Source organism: Gobio gobio, assembly GCF_949357685.1.
Source record: "Gobio gobio genome assembly, chromosome: 23".
NCBI classification, from domain to species: domain Eukaryota; kingdom Metazoa; phylum Chordata; class Actinopteri; order Cypriniformes; family Gobionidae; genus Gobio; species Gobio gobio.
The window spans coordinates 44,153,754-44,177,568 of record NC_137119.1 but is presented as its reverse complement, the minus strand read 5'-3'; the positions used below and the strand labels follow the sequence as shown (position 1 = coordinate 44,177,568).

General features: G+C 42.8%; 2 protein-coding genes across 10 annotated transcripts in view; one reads left to right on the top strand and one right to left on the bottom strand.

Annotated features, from left to right (window-relative positions):
- Window positions 1-1,442: 1,442 nt before the first annotated feature.
- On the bottom strand, window positions 1,443-21,200 carry vapa (VAMP (vesicle-associated membrane protein)-associated protein A). Of its 2 annotated transcripts, XR_013815640.1 has the most exons (7): window positions 20,845-21,002; window positions 17,529-17,681; window positions 4,914-5,017; window positions 4,693-4,773; window positions 4,300-4,470; window positions 1,799-2,018; window positions 1,445-1,629 (listed from the first exon to the last, which is right to left on the bottom strand). XR_013815640.1 is itself a non-coding variant. In XM_079805655.1 (6 exons), exons 1-6 carry the CDS (start codon window positions 20,900-20,902, stop codon window positions 1,869-1,871), a joined length of 717 nt encoding a protein of 238 aa, XP_079661781.1. In that variant the 5' UTR covers window positions 20,903-21,200; the 3' UTR covers window positions 1,443-1,868. The 2 variants fall into 2 exon arrangements, 1 of the variants encoding a protein (XP_079661781.1); XM_079805655.1 differs by having other exon boundaries at window positions 1,443-2,018; window positions 20,845-21,200.
- A 713-nt stretch (window positions 21,201-21,913) lies between these two features.
- The window catches only part of ppp4r1 (protein phosphatase 4, regulatory subunit 1), a 69,015-nt gene continuing 67,113 nt past the window's right edge, over window positions 21,914-23,815 (top strand). For 4 of the 8 annotated variants that reach the window (XM_079806408.1, XM_079806411.1, XM_079806409.1 and 1 more), the window contains exons 1-2: window positions 21,916-22,076; window positions 22,172-22,213. In XM_079806408.1, the coding sequence (XP_079662534.1) occupies window positions 22,070-22,076; window positions 22,172-22,213 (49 nt within the window). In that variant the 5' untranslated portion in view covers window positions 21,916-22,069. Of the gene's footprint in view, window positions 22,077-22,171; window positions 22,214-23,815 lie in introns of all 8 variants that reach the window. The other 4 variants (XR_013815682.1, XM_079806413.1, XM_079806410.1 and 1 more) reach the window with 2 other exon arrangements.

Below are 23,815 nucleotides of genomic sequence, written 5' to 3'. Positions count from 1 at the left end.
AACACATTACATATTCATTATCATTTGAAATGTTTTTTAATATAATAAATGATTAATAAAACATTTATCATTTTAATCTAGTTCAATGATGTACTAAAATATCAAACTGAAATTACAGAAATATTTTTCATTTAAAAATATTAGAAAATCTAAACTCACAATATTAATAAAAATAGTGTCATAAATGTTTTATTGAACTATAATAACTCTGAATTGTAAGTGTTATTAATATTTTAATTCATCAGTAGATCAAGATTCACTTGATCTACTAAAATAACAAAATTAAAAATATATATATATAAAAAAAAAAAAAACGTCCAAAAATTTGAAATAAAATATATAGAGACATGTTAAAAAATACAAAAAATGAAGAGAAAATGTAAAAATCAAAAACTAATTCACAATATTAATAAACTATTATAGCATCAGAAATGTTTTATGGTTTTAGTGAACTATAATAATCCTGAACTGTTATTTTAGTTTCCTTATTTTAATCTAGATTCAGTTGATCTACTAAAATAGCAAAAACTGAAATAAAATTTAATATATTTAAAATTAGAAAAACGTCTAAAAATTTGAAATAAAATCTATATAGACATTTAATAAAATACTAAAAATTACTAAAAATCTAAACTAATTCACAATAATAAAATATTAATAAAACTATTATAGTTTCTGAAATGTTTTTGTTTTAGTGAACTATAATAATCCTGAACTGTTATTTTAGTTTCCTTATTTTAATCTAGATTCAGTTGATCTACTAAAATAACGAAAACTGACATAAAATTAAATATATATTTTTTTAAATTTAAGAAATTAGAAAAAATAGACATTTACTAATACAAAAAATTGACAAAAACACTAAAAATAAAAAGAGAAAATATAAAAATAAAAACTAATTCACACTATTAATAAACTATTATAGTATCATAATGATATTAAAATAAAAACATTATTAATAACAACTATTAGTGTTATTTTAGTGTTATTAACATTTTTATCTAGATTCAGTTGATCTACTAAAATAACAAAATTAAAAATATATTTTTTTTAATTTAAGAAATTAGAAAAAAATAGACATTTACTAATACTAAAAATTTACAAAAACACAAAAAAATAGAAAAAATAAACTAAAACATTAATAAAAACTATTATAGCGTCATAAATGTTTTATGGTTTTAGTGAACTATAATAATCCTGAACTGTAAGTGTCATTAACAACTGAAATAAAATAAAAATATATATTTTAAAATGTAAGAAATTAGAAATATAATAAAAACACAAAATGAAGAGAGAATATCAAAATAAGAGGTAATTCCCACTATGAATAAGAGCGGTTTGGTGTGTGATGATGGTTTGAGTCACTCAGTGAATAATGAGCGAGTGTGAGGAATCCCCACACACACACACACACACACACACACACACACACACACGAGCCGGAGAGTGTTAAAGATGCTTTATTCACACATGTCCAACAGCGCGGGACACACGCTTCAGTCAGTCGCATGTGGGATCTCTGCATTCCCAGAGAACACGTGACACTTAAAACATTGAACTCTTAATAAAACCACAGAGAAAAAGAGAAGCACGTCCTTTTATTGATTCGTCTACACACACACACACACACTGCCTCCGCTGGGCGGCGAGTGATGATGCGGCGACCAACCGGACGACGACTTCTTCTTCTTCTTCTTCCCCGAGCCCCAGAAAACCCACCCGGAACCACAGACGGCGGAAAAGAGGAGAGACGAGCCAGTGTGTGTGTGTGTGTGTGTGTGTGTGTGTGCCTGTACACAGACATGTTTCCGCCGCTGCCCTAGGGCTGGTCTGCGCAGACGCGGGTTCGACTCGCTTCACTCGGAGCTCTACAACACAAACTTGCCCAGGAAGAAGCCGATGAAGATGGCGGCGATCACCACCAGCAGCGAGGGCAGAGATCTGGAGCCGGGCTCTCTCAGGGCCGAAGACTTCGAGCTGTCCATCTGATTGGCCCTCCTCATCCTCAGCCCGTCGTCCTGCCACACACACACACACACACAGGTGAACACACACACACACACACACACACACACACACACACACACACACACACACACACACACACACGTGTGAGAGCGGCGCCATCTAGTGCTCACAGCACACACTCACTCAGTCAAATAAACCATTATTATTCTGGGTTTCTGTCTTTATATTTATAATGGGTTCAATAATAATCATAATTCAAATAAATAATAATTGGGTTTGCAGAGACACCCAATGTAAGACATTTTGAGCTGAATTAAAAGGGTTATGCATGAGATGTTGAGTTATTTTGAATTTAAATACTATTTACTGATAAAATCTAGTCATTTAAAAAGGTAAATAAAATAATAACAAAACAAAAAAAAAGTAGCATTAAAGAATATTATAAAAATTAAATGAGAAAATTTACAAGTTTTATTTTAGTAGCATTAACATTTTAATCTAGATTCAGTTGAAACTGAAATAAAAAAATATATATCTTTAACATTTAAAAAATTTGAAAAATAGCCATTTAAAAAAATACTACAAATGTATTTAAAAAAATTAAGAGAAAATACAAAATCTAAACTAATTCACAATATTAATAATAACTATTAGTGTCATAAATGTTTTATGGTTTTAGTGAACTACAATAATCCTGAACTGTTAGTGTTATTAACATTTTAATCTAGAAATTGATGTATTAAAATCACCAAAAATTAATATTTTTTATTTTAAAAATTAGAAAAACGTCTAAATTTGAATATTTATATATATATTCACTCAATCACAGTCAAATAAACGGGATTGCCTGCATATTTATAATGGGTTCAATAATAATCATAATTCAAATAAATAATAATTGGGTTTGTAAAATGCCAGTGTGTGTGGACTGAGACGCTATTAAATATGATTTAAAACATTATATTATCTATTCTACAATAGAATTACAACAGTAATCGCCTGTCTTCATATTTATAATTGGAGTTAATAATTATTATTATTAATAATAGAATTTGATCTGGATTTTTTTATGTTATTGATTGGGTTCCTAAAATGCTAGTTTGAATGTAATGTGGACTGAGAAACAGCTTTAAAAGTGAAAAATAAAATAAAAACAAACATTATATTCATATTTTAAATATATAGTATTATTTTAATAATTCATTATATTAATATGTCAAATCAAACACTTAAAACATGATATTAATGATCTGTTTTCTTGCATGTGAGTATTAACCGAGATCATAGAACTGTGAATGTGTTGGTGAATATGAATGTGCTATCTCAGGCTCAGTGGGGTATTGCTGCACAGGTGTGTGTGTGTACAGGTGTGTGTGTGTACAGGTGTGTGTGTGTACAGGTGTGTGTGTGTACAGGTGTGTGTGTACAGGTGTGTGTGTGTACAGGTGTGTGTGTGTACAGGTGTGTGTGTACAGGTGTGTGTGTGTGCACAGGTGTGTGTGTGTACAGGTGTGTGTGTACAGGTGTGTGTGTGTACAGGTGTGTGTGTGTGCACAGGTGTGTGTGTGCACAGGTGTGTGTACAGGTGTGTGTGTACAGGTGTGTGTGTACAGGTGTGTGTGTGCACAGGTGTGTGTGTGTACAGGTGTGTGTGTGCACAGGTGTGTGTGTGTGTGTACAGGTGTGTGTGTGTGTGTGTGTACAGGTGTGTGTGTGCACAGGTGTGTGTGTGTACAGGTGTGTGTGTACAGGTGTGTGTGTGTGCACAGGTGTGTGTGTGTGTGTACAGGTGTGTGTGTACAGGTGTGTGTGTACAGGTGTGTGTGTGTACAGGTGTGTGTGTGTGTACAGGTGTGTGTGTGTGTACAGGTGTGTGTGTGTGTACAGGTGTGTGTGTGTGTGTGCACAGGTGTGTGTGTGTACAGGTGTGTGTGTACAGGTGTGTGTGTGCACAGGTGTGTGTGTGTGTGTGTGTACAGGTGTGTGTGTACAGGTGTGTGTGTGTACAGGTGTGTGTGTGTACAGGTGTGTGTGTACAGGTGTGTGTGTGTGCACAGGTGTGTGTGTACAGGTGTGTGTGCACAGGTGTGTGTGTGCACAGGTGTGTGTGTGTACAGGTGTGTGTGTACAGGTGTGTGTGTACAGGTGTGTGTGTGTGCACAGGTGTGTGTGCACAGGTGTGTGTGTGCACAGGTGTGTGTGTGCACAGGTGTGTGTGTGCACAGGTGTGTGTGTGTGTGTGTGTGTGTGCACAGGTGTGTGTGTGCACAGGTGTGTGTGTGCACAGGTGTGTGTGTGCACAGGTGTGTGTGTGTACAGGTGTGTGTGTACCTTGAGCTGGCGGTTCTCGTCGTGCAGTTTTCCCACTTCGCTCTGCAGCCTCTTACACTCTTCCATGACCTTCCTCATCTCCGCATCGTCCAGGCTTCTGGCTCCAGACGGGCCCTCGGCCCTCAGAGCGCTCACAGCGGCCCCGGCGGCTCTGGTGGAGTCCAGCTCAATCTGATCAGAACACACACACTCTCAGTACAACATCAGCAGTGTTACACACACACACACACACACACACACACACACACACACACACCCTCGGCCCTCAGAGCGCTCACAGCGGCTCTGGTGGAGTCCAGCTCAATCTGATCAGAACACACACACTCTCAGTACAACATCAGCGGCGTTACAGAACACACACACACACACACACACACACACGCACGCACGCACCGGCTTCTCACTGTCTGACGGCATATCGAACACACAGCGCAGTTTAGAGTCCATCAGGTCGTCCGGTTTGGCATCTTTCCACTGCAAAACACGAAACATCATCACGTCTCACACACAGGAAATGAGGTCACACATCTCTCTCTGCTCTCACACATCACCAGATTAACACAGGAGAATTGGCTTCTGGGAGTTAATGAGTTAATGAGTGTTGAAGCGCTCACCATCGCGTCCAGGTCCGTGGCTCCGTGCGGAGCGAAGATCGTCTGCACCATGAACTTGTGCTTGCTCTTCTCATTCGGGTCGTAATCAAACGGCTGGAGCATGACTGGAAGAGGAGAGAGACCCATGAGCACTCGCGATATCAGCCAATAATATCAGGAGGAGAGAGACCCATGAGCACTCGCGATATCGGCCAATAATATCAGGAGGAGAGAGACCCATGAGCACTCGCGATATCGGCCAATAATATCAGGAGAAGAGAGACCCATGAGCACTCACGATATCGGCCAATAATATCAGGAGAAGAGAGACCCATGAGCGCTCGCGATATCGGCCAATAATATCAGGAGGAGAGAGACCCATGAGCACTCGCGATATCGGCCAATAATATCAGGAGGAGAGAGACCCATGAGCACTCGCGATATCGGCCAATAATATCAGGAGGAGAGAGACCCATGAGCACTCGCGATATCGGCCAATAATATCAGGAGGAGAGAGACCCATGAGCACTCGCGATATCGGCCAATAATATCAGGAGAAGAGAGACCCATGAGCACTCACGATATCGGCCAATAATATCAGGAGGAGAGAGACCCATGAGCGCTCGCGATATCGGCCAATAATATCAGGAGGAGAGAGACCCATGAGCGCTCGCGATATCGGCCAATAATATCAGGAGGAGAGAGACCCATGAGCACTCGCGATATCGGCCAATAATATCAGGAGAAGAGAGACCCATGAGCGCTCGCGATATCGGCCAATAATATCAGGAGAAGAGAGACCCATGAGCACTCGCGATATCGGCCAATAATATCAGGAGGAGAGAGACCCATGAGCACTCGCGATATCGGCCAATAATATCAGGAGGAGAGAGACCCATGAGCACTCGCGATATCGGCCAATAATATCAGGAGGAGAGAGACCCATGAGCACTCGCGATATCGGCCAATAATATCAGGAGAAGAGAGACCCATGAGCACTCGCGATATCGGCCAATAATATCAGGAGAAGAGAGACCCATGAGCGCTCGCGATATCGGCCAATAATATCAGGAGGAGAGAGACCCATGAGCACTCGCGATATCGGCCAATAATATCAGGAGAAGAGAGACCCATGAGCGCTCGCGATATCGGCCAATAATATCAGGAGAAGAGAGACCCATGAGCGCTCGCGATATCGGCCAATAATATCAGGAGGAGAGAGACCCATGAGCGCTCGCGATATCGGCCAATAATATCAGGAGGAGAGAGACCCATGAGCACTCGCGATATCGGCCAATAATATCAGGAGAAGAGAGACCCATGAGCACTCGCGATATCGGCCAATAATATCAGGAGGAGAGAGACCCATGAGCACTCGCGATATCGGCCAATAATATCAGGAGAAGAGAGACCCATGAGCACTCGCGATATCGGCCAATAATATCAGGAGAAGAGAGACCCATGAGCACTCGCGATATCGGCCAATAATATCAGGAGGAGAGAGACCCATGAGCGCTCGCGATATCGGCCAATAATATCAGGAGAAGAGAGACCCATGAGCGCTCGCGATATCGGCCAATAATATCAGGAGAAGAGAGACCCATGAGCGCTCGCGATATCGGCCAATAATATCAGGAGAAGAGAGACCCATGAACGCTCGCGATATCGGCCAATAATATCAGGAGAAGAGAGACCCATGAGCACTCGCGATATCGGCCAATAATATCAGGAGAAGAGAGACCCATGAGCACTCGCGCTGGGAGTGTGTGACGATATCGGCCAGTAAGATCAGAATTATTCATTAAGACTCCTTCCTGGATGATTCAATGACTCACTCATTAAGACTCGTTCCTGAATGAATCAGCCGTTTGAGTGAATGATTCAATAGCTGTGTCCCAAAGTGAAGGGCGCGCACTTCGAAGGCCGCATTTGAAGTGCGATTGCGTCACAGCAGCGCGACGAAGGCTGCCGCAAGTCGAAAGCGACTCAAAATGCGCCTCCGTTTCTCAGGCAGAGGAAGGGTACAGCAGATGGAACCTTACCACAACTTCGCAGCCTACTCTATCCCAGAATTCATAGCACACTGGTGACTACAGGATTTGACTGGTCCGCATCCCGCGGCACTCGATCAGATTTCTTGCGGCGCAGGTTTAGATTCCCCAGTGAATGACGGTAGCGGTCGGTAACTCAAGGCTGGCGCAACCGCTTCAACTTGAAGTAAACAAAACGTTTAGTGCATTCATGGTAGAGCAACCTGGCAAGATAATTTCCCAATTTTAACTTGCATACCGTAAAACTTCAAATAATAGCCGAGTCCCAAATAGACGCCGGTCTCTTTTAAACGCCTGGTGTGACGACAGGTTTGGGTAAATAAAGGCCGGTCTCAAATAGACGCCGGGTCTGTTTTTTAGTATCGGCTGTATTTGATCTTCTCAAACCCGTCAGATCGTCTGTCAGTCCCTCCAGAAAAACGCGATTATGCGATCGCGTGATTTAACGCATAATCAGCCAAAGTCCGCATATTCATGCGGGGGCCGCATTTTTTCAAATACGCCGCACTTTCGCCGCATAAATTGCCTATTTCCGCGTGCAAAATATGCGGGGCTATCATGATTTCATAATCCCCGCATTTTCGTTGCAAAAAAAGTCATATATATTAGCAGAAAGAAGAAAAATGTTCGTTTACTTCACACAAGAGCCGCCATTTCCGCCTATTGCCATGGGAACGTTTTGAAGTGACGTGATTACCCGACGCGAACGTCATCGAAAAGCTTCAAACCCCGTGGAGAAACCATAGATACCGGTGAAACCATGATGAAGCACAAACTCCCATTGGCCAACAAAAATAACAGCAAAAGAGCAAAGCAGTTTCCCTGTGTGCTGACTGATTTCAAAACACAGCTTTGAAGCGTTATGAATCAATGAGTCGATTCAGCGGTTTGAAGCGTTATGAATCAATGAGTCGATTCAGAGGGTTGGATCGCCAAAGTCACGTATTTCAGCAGTTTGACACGTGATCCGAATCATGAATCGACTCGATGATTCATAGCATCATGATGCTGTGTTTTGAAATCAGTCATCACTATATAAGTCGTTATTTAGTTTTTTTTGCACACAATAACTATTATCGTCGCTTCATAAAGTTATTGTAGAACCACTGTAATGAGATGGACTTTGTAACGACGTCTTTAGTAGGCTACCTTTTATGGGTCTTGAGAGTGTACATTGTGCCAATGGAGGCCTTTCTGAGCCATCGGAATTCAACTAAAATATCTTAATTTGTGTCCAACAACATAAAGGGAAGTCATTAATGACAGAATTTTCATTTTTAGGTGAACTAACCCTTTAAGAGATTGCACTTTGTGCATTGGAAGCACTCAAATGTCTGTTTTGTATAGCGACATCTGTAAAACAGGAAGTTATTTATTAATTTTTTCAGAAGTTGTAGCATATTCCTTTTGTAAAGCTACAGAACTTGATTGACTAAATGTTTTGTAAATTTGAGCCATTATTAAGGTCTTCAATAAAACAAGATGAGAACTTAAATATTCCAGCACTTTCTGTGATGTAGTGCTTTTTTTCTCTTTCTCATCAAACCGCAGTTTTTGCAAGTTCCCGCAATTTTATCGCATAAAATTGCATAAATATCCCGCATTTTTCATCGCATTTTTTAAGAAAACGTGCCGCATAATCAAGGATTTTTGCCCGCAACAATCACAAAAAAAAGCCGCATTTTTCTGGAAGGACTGGTCTGTTCTATGTTTTGATCAGATTTCACGTGACAGACGGAACCGTTCATGAACGACTCATCACTATGGCAACATAACAAAGAGGTTAACGAACTTTCAGTCTTCAGTTTTTCTTAATTCTCTCAATACCACCATGAAGAAAAGTATAATTTGACATTTAGACCTGAGATGGTGTGTGTGATATGATGGTGTGTGTGATATGATGGTGTGTGTGATATGATGGTGTGTGTGTGTGCTATGATGGTGTGTGTGCTATGATGGTGTGTGTGATATGACGGTGTGTGTGATATGACGGTGTGTGTGATATGACGGTGTGTGTGATTTGACGGTGTGTGTGTGATATGACGGTGTGTGTGATATGACGGTGTGTGTGATATGACGGTGTGTGTGATATGACGGTGTGTGTGCTATGATGGTGTGTGTGATATGACGGTGTGTGTGTGATATGACGGTGTGTGTGATATGACGGTGTGTGTGATATGACGGTGTGTGTGTGATATGACGGTGTGTGTGATATGACGGTGTGTGTGATATGACGGTGTGTGTGATATGACGGTGTGTGTGATATGACGGTGTGTGTGATATGACGGTGTGTGTGTGATATGACGGTGTGTGTGTGATATGACGGTGTGTGTGATATGACGGTGTGTGTGATATGACGGTGTGTGTGTGATATGACGGTGTGTGTGATATGATGGTGTGTGTGATATGACGGTGTGTGTGATATGACGGTGTGTGTGATATGACGGTGTGTGTGCTATGACGGTGTGTGTGCTATGACGGTGTGTGTGATATGACGGTGTGTGTGTGATATGACGGTGTGTGTGATATGATGGTGTGTGTGTGATATGACGGTGTGTGTGATATGACGGTGTGTGTGATATGACGGTGTGTGTGATATGATGGTGTGTGTGTGATATGACGGTGTGTGTGATATGACGGTGTGTGTGATATGACGGTGTGTGTGATATGACGGTGTGTGTGCTATGACGGTGTGTGTGATATGACGGTGTGTGTGATATGACGGTGTGTGTGATATGACGGTGTGTGTGATATGACGGTGTGTGTGATATGACGGTGTGTGTGATATGACGGTGTGTGTGATATGACGGTGTGTGTGATATGACGGTGTGTGTGATATGACGGTGTGTGTGATATGATGGTGTGTGTGCTATGACGGTGTGTGTGCTATGACGGTGTGTGTGATATGACGGTGTGTGTGATATGATGGTGTGTGTGTGCTATGATGGTGTGTGTGATATGATGGTGTGTGTGTGATATGACGGTGTGTGTGATATGACGGTGTGTGTGATATGACGGTGTGTGTGATATGACGGTGTGTGTGATATGACGGTGTGTGTGATATGACGGTGTGTGTGATATGACGGTGTGTGTGATATGACGGTGTGTGTGCTATGATGGTGTGTGTGGTGTGTGTGATATGACGGTGTGTGTGTGATATGACGGTGTGTGTGATATGACGGTGTGTGTGTGATATGACGGTGTGTGTGATATGACGGTGTGTGTGATATGACGGTGTGTGTGATATGACGGTGTGTGTGCTATGACGGTGTGTGTGATATGACGGTGTGTGTGATATGACGGTGTGTGTGATATGACGGTGTGTGTGATATGACGGTGTGTGTGATATGACGGTGTGTGTGATATGACGGTGTGTGTGATATGATGGTGTGTGTGCTATGATGGTGTGTGTGCTATGATGGTGTGTGTGATATGACGGTGTGTGTGATATGATGGTGTGTGTGTGCTATGATGGTGTGTGTGATATGATGGTGTGTGTGTGATATGACGGTGTGTGTGATATGACGGTGTGTGTGATATGACGGTGTGTGTGATATGATGGTGTGTGTGCTATGATGGTGTGTGTGCTATGATGGTGTGTGTGATATGACGGTGTGTGTGATATGACGGTGTGTGTGTGATATGACGGTGTGTGTGATATGACGGTGTGTGTGATATGACGGTGTGTGTGATATGACGGTGTGTGTGATATGACGGTGTGTGTGATATGACGGTGTGTGTGATATGACGGTGTGTGTGATATGACGGTGTGTGTGCTATGACGGTGTGTGTGATATGACGGTGTGTGTGATATGACGGTGTGTGTGATATGACGGTGTGTGTGTGATATGACGGTGTGTGTGATATGACGGTGTGTGTGATATGACGGTGTGTGTGATATGACGGTGTGTGTGATATGACGGTGTGTGTGATATGATGGTGTGTGTGTGCTATGATGGTGTGTGTGATATGATGGTGTGTGTGTGATATGACGTGTGTGTGATATGATGGTGTGTGTGTGTGTGTGTGTGTGATATGACGGTGTGTGTGCTATGACGGTGTGTGTGATATGACGGTGTGTGTGATATGACGGTGTGTGTGATATGACGGTGTGTGTGATATGATGGTGTGTGTGTGCTATGACGGTGTGTGTGATATGATGGTGTGTGTGTGATATGACGGTGTGTGTGATATGATGGTGTGTGTGATATGACGGTGTGTGTGATATGACGGTGTGTGTGATATGACGGTGTGTGTGCTATGATGGTGTGTGTGATATGACGGTGTGTGTGATATGATGGTGTGTGTGTGCTATGATGGTGTGTGTGATATGATGGTGTGTGTGTGATATGACGGTGTGTGTGATATGATGGTGTGTGTGTGTGTGTGTGTGTGATATGACGGTGTGTGTGCTATGATGGTGTGTGTGATATGATGGTGTGTGTGTGATATGACGGTGTGTGTGATATGATGGTGTGTGTGATATGACGGTGTGTGTGATATGACGGTGTGTGTGATATGACGGTGTGTGTGATATGATGGTGTGTGTGCTATGACGGTGTGTGTGATATGACGGTGTGTGTGATATGACGGTGTGTGTGATATGATGGTGTGTGTGTGCTATGACGGTGTGTGTGATATGACGGTGTGTGTGATATGACGGTGTGTGTGATATGACGGTGTGTGTGATATGATGGTGTGTGTGTGCTATGATGGTGTGTGTGTGATATGACGGTGTGTGTGATATGATGGTGTGTGTGATATGACGGTGTGTGTGATATGACGGTGTGTGTGCTATGACGGTGTGTGTGATATGACGGTGTGTGTGCTATGACGGTGTGTGTGATATGACGGTGTGTGTGATATGACGGTGTGTGTGATATGACGGTGTGTGTGATATGACGGTGTGTGTGATATGACGGTGTGTGTGATATGACGGTGTGTGTGATATGATGGTGTGTGTGTGATATGACGGTGTGTGTGCTATGACGGTGTGTGTGATATGACGGTGTGTGTGCTATGACGGTGTGTGTGATATGACGGTGTGTGTGATATGACGGTGTGTGTGTGATATGACGGTGTGTGTGTGATATGACGGTGTGTGTGATATGACGGTGTGTGTGATATGATGGTGTGTGTGTGATATGATGGTGTGTGTGATATGACGGTGTGTGTGATATGACGGTGTGTGTGATATGACGGTGTGTGTGATATGATGGTGTGTGTGTGATATGATGGTGTGTGTGCTATGATGGTGTGTGTGATATGACGGTGTGTGTGATATGACGGTGTGTGTGATATGATGGTGTGTGTGCTATGATGGTGTGTGTGATATGACGGTGTGTGTGATATGACGGTGTGTGTGATATGATGGTGTGTGTGATATGATGGTGTGTGTGATATGACGGTGTGTGTGATATGACGGTGTGTGTGATATGACGGTGTGTGTGATATGACGGTGTGTGTGATATGATGGTGTGTGTGATATGACGGTGTGTGTGATATGATGGTGTGTGTGTGATATGATGGTGTGTGTGTGATATGATGGTGTGTGTGTGATATGATGGTGTGTGTGATATGATGGTGTGTGTGATATGACGGTGTGTGTGATATGATGGTGTGTGTGTGATATGATGGTGTGTGTGCTATGATGGTGTGTGTGTGCTATGATGGTGTGTGTGATATGATGGTGTGTGTGTGATATGACGGTGTGTGTGATATGACGGTGTGTGTGATATGACGGTGTGTGTGCTATGATGGTGTGTGTGATATGACGGTGTGTGTGATATGACGGTGTGTGTGATATGACGGTGTGTGTGTGATATGACGGTGTGTGTGATATGACGGTGTGTGTGTGATATGACGGTGTGTGTGATATGATGGTGTGTGTGATATGACGGTGTGTGTGATATGACGGTGTGTGTGATATGACGGTGTGTGTGCTATGACGGTGTGTGTGCTATGATGGTGTGTGTGATATGACGGTGTGTGTGATATGATGGTGTGTGTGATATGACGGTGTGTGTGTGATATGACGGTGTGTGTGATATGACGGTGTGTGTGATATGACGGTGTGTGTGTGATATGACGGTGTGTGTGATATGACGGTGTGTGTGATATGACGGTGTGTGTGATATGACGGTGTGTGTGCTATGACGGTGTGTGTGATATGACGGTGTGTGTGATATGACGGTGTGTGTGATATGACGGTGTGTGTGATATGACGGTGTGTGTGATATGACGGTGTGTGTGATATGACGGTGTGTGTGATATGACGGTGTGTGTGATATGACGGTGTGTGTGATATGACGGTGTGTGTGATATGATGGTGTGTGTGCTATGATGGTGTGTGTGCTATGACGGTGTGTGTGATATGACGGTGTGTGTGATATGATGGTGTGTGTGTGCTATGATGGTGTGTGTGATATGATGGTGTGTGTGTGATATGACGGTGTGTGTGATATGACGGTGTGTGTGATATGACGGTGTGTGTGATATGACGGTGTGTGTGATATGACGGTGTGTGTGATATGACGGTGTGTGTGCTATGATGGTGTGTGTGGTGTGTGTGATATGACGGTGTGTGTGTGATATGACGGTGTGTGTGATATGACGGTGTGTGTGTGATATGACGGTGTGTGTGATATGACGGTGTGTGTGATATGACGGTGTGTGTGATATGACGGTGTGTGTGCTATGACGGTGTGTGTGATATGACGGTGTGTGTGATATGACGGTGTGTGTGATATGACGGTGTGTGTGATATGACGGTGTGTGTGATATGACGGTGTGTGTGATATGACGGTGTGTGTGATATGACGGTGTGTGTGATATGATGGTGTGTGTGCTATGATGGTGTGTGTGCTATGATGGTGTGTGTGATATGACGGTGTGTGTGATATGATGGTGTGTGTGTGCTATGATGGTGTGTGTGATATGATGGTGTGTGTGTGATATGACGGTGTGTGTGATATGACGGTGTGTGTGATATGACGGTGTGTGTGATATGATGGTGTGTGTGCTATGATGGTGTGTGTGCTATGATGGTGTGTGTGATATGACGGTGTGTGTGATATGACGGTGTGTGTGTGATATGACGGTGTGTGTGATATGACGGTGTGTGTGATATGACGGTGTGTGTGATATGACGGTGTGTGTGATATGACGGTGTGTGTGATATGACGGTGTGTGTGATATGATGGTGTGTGTGCTATGACGGTGTGTGTGATATGACGGTGTGTGTGATATGACGGTGTGTGTGATATGACGGTGTGTGTGTGATATGACGGTGTGTGTGATATGACGGTGTGTGTGATATGACGGTGTGTGTGATATGACGGTGTGTGTGATATGACGGTGTGTGTGATATGACGGTGTGTGTGATATGATGGTGTGTGTGTGCTATGATGGTGTGTGTGATATGATGGTGTGTGTGTGATATGACGGTGTGTGTGATATGATGGTGTGTGTGTGTGTGTGTGTGTGATATGACGGTGTGTGTGCTATGATGGTGTGTGTGATATGACGGTGTGTGTGATATGACGGTGTGTGTGATATGACGGTGTGTGTGATATGATGGTGTGTGTGTGCTATGACGGTGTGTGTGATATGATGGTGTGTGTGTGATATGACGGTGTGTGTGATATGATGGTGTGTGTGATATGACGGTGTGTGTGATATGACGGTGTGTGTGATATGACGGTGTGTGTGCTATGATGGTGTGTGTGATATGACGGTGTGTGTGATATGATGGTGTGTGTGTGCTATGATGGTGTGTGTGATATGATGGTGTGTGTGTGATATGACGGTGTGTGTGATATGATGGTGTGTGTGTGTGTGTGTGTGTGATATGACGGTGTGTGTGCTATGATGGTGTGTGTGATATGATGGTGTGTGTGTGATATGACGGTGTGTGTGATATGATGGTGTGTGTGATATGACGGTGTGTGTGATATGACGGTGTGTGTGATATGACGGTGTGTGTGATATGATGGTGTGTGTGCTATGACGGTGTGTGTGATATGACGGTGTGTGTGATATGACGGTGTGTGTGATATGATGGTGTGTGTGTGCTATGACGGTGTGTGTGATATGACGGTGTGTGTGATATGACGGTGTGTGTGATATGACGGTGTGTGTGATATGATGGTGTGTGTGTGCTATGACGGTGTGTGTGATATGATGGTGTGTGTGTGATATGACGGTGTGTGTGATATGACGGTGTGTGTGATATGACGGTGTGTGTGATATGACGGTGTGTGTGCTATGACGGTGTGTGTGCTATGACGGTGTGTGTGATATGACGGTGTGTGTGCTATGACGGTGTGTGTGATATGACGGTGTGTGTGATATGACGGTGTGTGTGATATGACGGTGTGTGTGATATGACGGTGTGTGTGATATGACGGTGTGTGTGATATGATGGTGTGTGTGTGATATGACGGTGTGTGTGCTATGACGGTGTGTGTGATATGACGGTGTGTGTGCTATGACGGTGTGTGTGATATGACGGTGTGTGTGATATGACGGTGTGTGTGTGATATGACGGTGTGTGTGTGATATGACGGTGTGTGTGATATGACGGTGTGTGTGATATGATGGTGTGTGTGTGATATGATGGTGTGTGTGATATGACGGTGTGTGTGATATGACGGTGTGTGTGATATGACGGTGTGTGTGATATGATGGTGTGTGTGTGATATGATGGTGTGTGTGCTATGATGGTGTGTGTGATATGACGGTGTGTGTGATATGACGGTGTGTGTGATATGATGGTGTGTGTGCTATGATGGTGTGTGTGATATGACGGTGTGTGTGATATGACGGTGTGTGTGATATGATGGTGTGTGTGATATGATGGTGTGTGTGATATGACGGTGTGTGTGATATGACGGTGTGTGTGATATGACGGTGTGTGTGATATGACGGTGTGTGTGATATGACGGTGTGTGTGATATGACGGTGTGTGTGATATGACGGTGTGTGTGATATGACGGTGTGTGTGATATGATGGTGTGTGTGTGATATGATGGTGTGTGTGTGATATGATGGTGTGTGTGTGATATGATGGTGTGTGTGATATGATGGTGTGTGTGATATGACGGTGTGTGTGATATGATGGTGTGTGTGTGATATGATGGTGTGTGTGATATGATGGTGTGTGTGCTATGACGGTGTGTGTGATATGACGGTGTGTGTGCTATGACGGTGTGTGTGATATGACGGTGTGTGTGATATGACGGTGTGTGTGTGATATGACGGTGTGTGTGTGATATGACGGTGTGTGTGATATGACGGTGTGTGTGATATGATGGTGTGTGTGTGATATGATGGTGTGTGTGATATGACGGTGTGTGTGATATGACGGTGTGTGTGATATGACGGTGTGTGTGATATGATGGTGTGTGTGTGATATGATGGTGTGTGTGCTATGATGGTGTGTGTGATATGACGGTGTGTGTGATATGACGGTGTGTGTGATATGATGGTGTGTGTGCTATGATGGTGTGTGTGATATGACGGTGTGTGTGATATGACGGTGTGTGTGATATGATGGTGTGTGTGATATGATGGTGTGTGTGATATGACGGTGTGTGTGATATGACGGTGTGTGTGATATGACGGTGTGTGTGATATGATGGTGTGTGTGATATGACGGTGTGTGTGATATGATGGTGTGTGTGTGATATGATGGTGTGTGTGTGATATGATGGTGTGTGTGTGATATGATGGTGTGTGTGATATGATGGTGTGTGTGATATGACGGTGTGTGTGATATGATGGTGTGTGTGTGATATGATGGTGTGTGTGCTATGATGGTGTGTGTGATATGACGGTGTGTGTGATATGACGGTGTGTGTGATATGATGGTGTGTGTGTGATATGACGGTGTGTGTGATATGACGGTGTGTGTGAGATATGATGGTGTGTGTGATATGATGGTGTGTGTGATATGACGGTGTGTGTGATATGATGGTGTGTGTGTGATATGATGGTGTGTGTGCTATGATGGTGTGTGTGATATGACGGTGTGTGTGATATGATGGTGTGTGTGTGATATGACGGTGTGTGTGATATGACGGTGTGTGTGATATGACGGTGTGTGTGATATGACGGTGTGTGTGATATGACGGTGTGTCTGCTGACCTGAGATGGTGTGTGTGATATGATGGTGGGTGTGTGTGTGTGCTCACCTGAGATGGTGTGTGTGTGTGTGTGTGCTGACCTGAGATGGTGTGTGTGATATGATGGTGTGTGTGTGCTGACCTGAGATGGTGTGTGTGATATGATGGTGTGTGTGTGTGCTGACCTGAGATGGTGTGTGTGATATGATGGTGTGTGTGTGCTGACCTGAGATGGTGTGTGTGATATGATGGTGTGTGTGTGTGCTGACCTGAGATGGTGTGTGTGATATGATGGTGTGTGTGTGTGTGTGTGTGCTGACCTGAGATGGTGTGTGTGATATGATGGTGTGTGTGTGCGCTGACCTGAGATGGTGTGTGTGATATGATGGTGTGTGTGATATGATGGTGTGTGTGTGTGTGTGTGCTGACCTGAGATGGTGTGTGTGTGTGTGTGTGCTGACCTGAGATGGTGACCGTGGCGCCGGGGTCGATGATGCCGCTGTTGGGCCGCACGCAGTAGCGGCGAGGAGCTGTGGTCTTCACTTTGAAGCATACTCTTCTGTCGGACGGGTTCCTCAGCTTCAGGTTAGTGGTCACCACATCTGTGAAGGGTCCTGCACACACATCAGCGGCCAATCACACGCGGCATTCAGGGATTCTGGGAATGGCACCACTTCCCCCTGTCAATTGCTCTTACAGGGACAGTTCACCCAAAAATGTAATTTCTGTCAGATCTTCGTTCATCTTCGGACACAAATGAAGATATTTCTGATGAATCCAAGAGGTTTCTGACCGCTCCATAGACAGCATTGGGTTAGTTAGGGACAGTTCACCCAAAAATGTAATTTCGGTCATTAAATCGGTTCAGCCTTAATGTGATGAAGAGATGAGAGCGCAAACACACACACACACACACACACACACACACACACACACACACACACACACACACACACACACACACACACACACACACACACACACACACACACACACACACACACACACACTTTATTCATCAATCTCTTCTCGTGTGTGTCCGTCTCTGACGCTGTTGACTAGGGATGCGCGGTATACTGGGAAAATACCGGTATATATTTTATTTCAAACGGTACGATATTTCGGTATATGCTGCTGTTCCGAAGTTCACCGCTAGGTGGCAGTGCGCTACACAAACTGACGCGAAACCGGCAAATGTGGTGCCATAGAGGAACAAAATGAACACAGCAGTTGATTCTCACTCAACACGCACAAAACTCATTAATAAAGAGAGGATTAGACGTGAAATTTGGAATTAGTTTGCTTATAAAACTGAAGAACCATCAAACCTTGCCGAGCATCTACCACTTGCCTTTCCTGTTGTATAAGACATTTAGAGATCGACAGGCGAGTGCATAATTCAAACCATCTAATTAAGTTAGACATTTATTTTCTTTTAACACTCGTCAACGCACATAAGATCGTATCGTTTAAATATCATGAAATCTCCAGCGTTCGTTTCAACCAGTGACGTTTAGATTTCATCATATTTGCACGCGTACTATTGCACTATTTACATCCGCGTAAGATATAACCAACTGTGTTTATGTGACGACTCACTAAAGATGGACATTTTTGACATAAGTTTGTGTGTATTTGACTAAGGAAAAACAACGTAATTTGGAAGCGCGAGCTCTTTAGGCTTGTGTTTGTTGTTGGTATGAGCGCAAAGAAAACTCTCTCTTAGCTTCCATCCCATGTATGACGGAATGCTATAAAATCGCTCGCATGTTCAAATTGGCGAGGTTTAAAAAGACGTTAAAAAGCTCCCGAAACGACAGTGAAAGTGTTGAATGTGAGCGCGCAGATGCTTTAGTGTGGGTGCGATGTCTTTTAAAGCCAGAAGCATTTTGAGAGCTAGAGAAGGAGACGCGCAGTATTGCTGAAATTACTTCTTACAAAATAAATAGTTTCCAAATGCCTGATTTGATGTGATAATCTTTGTCGATTAATTTAATAATAAACATTTGCGGTAATTTCCCGCTTTATAAACCCCAAACCTGCGAGAGTGAGTAAAATTATGCGCAATACCCACGGCAAAATTCAGACCGTGTGGTATCGATTTAATATCGGTACTTCGGTATTAGATTGTGGTACCGTACCGAAGACAACATCGTGGTATCGAGCCATCCCTACTGTTGCCATTGGTCAGCTCCTGCGTCATCATCACACGCATGCGTCACGTGACCAGCGTCGGCCAATGGCGAGCCGGCGTTCGTAACTCTGAAGCGCTGCACTGTATTTACTACAGGAGACGGACACACACGAGAAGAGATCGATGAATAAAGTGGTTGTGTGTGTGTGTGTGTCTCCATCACATTAAGGCTGAACCGCTGGAGTCACATGACTATTGTAACCACGTCTTTACTTCCTTTCTGGACCTTGAAAGCTGACATTGCTGTCTATGGAGCGGCAGAAACCTCTCGATTCATCAGAAATATCTTCATTTGTGTCTGAAGATGAAGGAATTAATGACAGATATTTACATTTTGGGGTGAACTGTCCCTTTAAGGGGTTCAACTATCACAGAACATACAGTAACGTTTATCCTCCTGGACATTATATATTTAAAAATGACTGAATGATCAAATATGATCATATTTTGTTCAAATTGTTTGTTATAATATACGTGTCACGTGACTTTCTGTAAGAAAACAAGGCATTGATTACATACATGTAGAGACATCAGGAGAAATTACATAATGTTCCGATAAAATATTAGATATTATTATGAAAATGTTGTTGCTTTTTCCATTACGTAATAACACATTTGAGACATCGCATTGAATGAGAAAACACACGTACAGCCATTTTACAATCAAATTAATTGTTGAATGAAAAGAAAATCCCATAGTTTTTGCCTATACATGTCATATTTTATCATTTAAGCAACTGAATCCCAGTGTCCACATCATAACATATGAATACAATATCATTCTTATGCTCTAAACAATGTAATGACTATGTACTAAATTTAAAAGACTGGGTCTTAGGAGGTTATACAGATAAAATTACACTCATTTTTAAGTTCCCTGGGTCAATAATAATCCGTATATTTGTGAATATCAATGGTGAATGTAATGTAGCTTCGTCTGGAAGGCTCACATTGCTGGTGTAAAAGCATAAATAATGCAAAACCCTTTCCTTGTGGCGCCTGTCCTGAAGAAACTAACATTTTACTTCAAGAGAGACTAATATAGTCTATTAAACACAGTATTGATCATGTCTAACTAGCATATTTACACTGTAAAGTTGGCTCAGAATCACTTCTATTAAGCTCAGATGTGGCATAAATGCACACACAGCGATTGTTATTGTGTACTTTTATGCAGCATTACATCTTTACACAGCATTTTGAGCAGGTACGACCCTTAAACCAGCCTGAGATAGTGCAGTATTGATCACTTGGTGATCAGAAGTGCCTTCAAACCGCGATTGATCTGCTAATGACAGATCAGATTCATTCAATATCCGAATCTGTTGTTAGCTCTGAGGCAAACTGTGACAACGAGTGAACGATTCTCTCGCGTTTATGATCAAAACACGTCTTTTAGATAACGTGGGTGTTAAAAGAGAAATCTCCTCAGCGCGTTTTCCCCCAGAGGCCTGTGGATCCCCGGGCCTCGCGTTAAACTGCAGCCGAGGGAGGGATGCAGGCATGCGGACGCACAGGCCTCCGCGAGCCGGTTCGACTACGAACGGTTCGACCCTGCCGGTTGTTCCTGACTGAGACTTTACCTCTGAAGCGGAGGTCGTTCGGCGGGTCGAGGACCACAATCTGCTCCAGTTTGGACATGACAACCGTTAAACGGGACACACTCGCGTGCTGCTCAAGAGCCCCGGCCACGACGCGCGCGCGCACTCACGATCACACATACACACACACACACCCGCGCGCCTCGAGCACTGGAGGCAGGCCGGCTGCGCGCACGGCGGGACACGTCACTCGGATTAACAGAGGGAAAACTGCGAGTTTTTTATTCCCCAACAGCTGTTATCTTATTTCCACATGTGTATATTTCATTAAAACCGGATATTTCGGTTCGTCGGAATCGCCTCAGCCGCTGAGGGAGCAGTGCGCATGCGCAGTGACCAATGAACCTTGAGGTTACACGTCATTCTAGACAACAAACACATAAAAGCGCAGAAACTGGTCGAACTGGTCATGTGTGTGTGAATTACAGTGTCCTTGTGCCACGCCGCATATTTAATAAATAAATACAAATAAAATAATCTACCGTACAACAAATAGACGCCGCACCTTTCGACTACAATAACGTCAAATTACAATATATTAAATACAATAAAACACTTTTTTTTAAACCTTTAAGGCTTCGGAATAATTATTACACTCGTATTACTGTAGTTTTGAATGTACTTTGACTATTCTGCCTGTTGTACGTTATTGAAATTAAATAAAAACATCTAAAAAATTGTTAAATGGTTAAATGGCTTAAAATGTTGTAACCTTCAAATAAATAAATTAATAAATACGAATAACTTGTATTATTTATTTGTCATTATAATTTGTTAAGCTTCCATGTAACTTTATTTTACAAATATTTAAAGATAATGTATCATGTATGTGTACAACTTTGACATGCCTTATGGACTGTAATGCCTTGCCTTGCTTAATTTATTTTATTTTATATTATTATTATATTTTGTTCTACCTAACTATGTTCTGCACTTTAGTCTCCCAACGAGAGATTTTGTAAATTGTGTTTTGTAAAGAATTGTATTCTAATAATAAAAAAAAAACTGCGCATGCGTTGAATAGTATCCGTGCGTGCGCGTTCTAGAGGCTGCGCTCGGCGCGTGCGTGATAAAGGATCAGTGCGCGGGCCCGGCGGCAGTGCTCGACTGGAGTTCTGAGGCGCGTGTTTTGTGTGTTTTTGTGTAGTTTTGTGTAGTTTGTGTGGCCATCAGCACAGAAGCGGGTTAAATGTAGAAGCAGCGCACGATGGCGGGTGTGTAGAGCTAAACACACGAACACACACACTTCTGACTAAACACACTCTCTCTCACACACACACACTCTCACTGATCGTGTTGTGTGTTTCAGATCTCTCTCTGCTGCAGGACTCGCAGGAGGACACGGACGGATGTGAGTTTCATCTGTGTGTGTGTGTGTGTGTGTGTGTGTGTGTGTGTGTGTGTGTGTGTGGGTGTGGATAGCGTTAGCATGTTGTCAACTTTACGCTTTAATGTGATTCATAAACATCAGGTCACGTGACCCGCGCAAACCGTATCCGACTGTAATGCTGGGGTTAATATGCATATACACACTGAATAAGACAACAATGTAAGTCAAAACATAGTGCTTTTGCACTAGACAGCTGTGTTTGGCTTTAAAAATAATAGATTCAACGATGCAAACTTCATCAAACATGAGAGAAATGAAATTTCAGCTTGTAAAGCAGCTCTAAAGAAGACAATTAGTGTCATTATTCAGCACAATTGTCAAATGTCTTATTGTGTTTACGTGTTATATGTGACCCTGGAGCACAAAACCAATCAATTTTAATCTTTCCACTGATGTGTGGTTTGCTAGGACAATATTTGGTCGAACTATTTGTAAATCTGGATGATAAATATGGAGAAAATCTCCTTTAAAGTTGTCCAAATGAAAGAAATTAAGTTTTTTTATGAAAACATTCCAGGGTTTTTCTCCATATAATGGACTTCAATGGGCTCCAAACGGTCCAAATGTCAGTTTCAGTGCAGCTTTAAAGGACACCAGATGATGAAAAAGGGTCTGATCTAGACAAACCATCAGCTTCTGAGAGAAACCCAGCAGTATTTATGATATTATTTTACCTCTTATCAGACGAACATGATCATCTCTGAGCTCAGACATAACTTCCGGAGAGTGAGGTCAAAATACGAGTGTGGTCATAGATGTATCGATAGTAGATGCCTCATTCTACTGATCCGTGCGGGCGCTAATGAGGCATCTACATCTATGACCACGCTCGTATTTTGACCTCACTTGCCGGAAGTTATGGCGGAGCACTCTTGGTTCTGTGATGTTGCTTTACTGTAGGCCAACTAGCGGACTTTGGTTCGAATCCGGACCGCGAAGCCTTTTGACGTAATGAAAAAAAAACAAGCAAAATGCCATAAAACAAACAAAAATCACATTTCTATCAGGCAGCTGTCTCCTGAGTAAAACGTCAGAACAAAAAATAACTAGGGAATCAGTCAAAAACTTCAGTGTAAGCTTTATGTTCCATAACATATGGAATACTCTGAGTCAGATACGGAAATTATTATGTTTGACATCACTACAAGGAAATAATCCGATTTATTAATAAAGTCATGTAAACGCGGCGTTGTCAGTTTACTGGTGTGCATGTAAATGTGCTCATTAACAACAAAGGCCGTGGATTATTTTGCACAAAAATGTTTTTCGTTTATTAAACGCAAAGTTTATAATTTCAAAAAGCATTTCTAAATTCAGTTCATATTTCCAACCAACGAAATTCCAAGCCAAAATAACAAAGTGCAAAAAAACCCCCTTTGAGTTCCCACCATGCAAATTCAAACATTTCGCTGTTTTAATTTTAAGTAATGCCTGAATAACTCGCCACGTCTCCTTCCGTTAAAAATACCGGCTAGTGTGGAGGCTGGGAAACACAAACCTGCCGACATACATGCCATCGTTTCTGGAACGACTCATCACAAGAGGAAAAAAATATGTTTTAAT

What these genes read in the sequence shown, in the direction of transcription:
- vapa (XM_079805655.1), bottom strand. Translation starts at nt 20,902, where the DNA reads ATGTCCAAACTGGAGCAGATTGTGGTCCTCGACCCGCCGAACGACCTC. An exon ending in GAACGACCTCCGCTTCAGAG is followed by an intron (nt 17,682 to 20,844) that starts GTAAAGTCTCAG and finishes ATGTGTGTGCAG; the next exon opens with GACCCTTCACAGATGTGGTG. An exon ending in ACGAGAACCGCCAGCTCAAG is followed by an intron (nt 2,019 to 4,299) that starts GTACACACACAC and finishes TGTGTGTGGCAG; the next exon opens with GACGACGGGCTGAGGATGAG.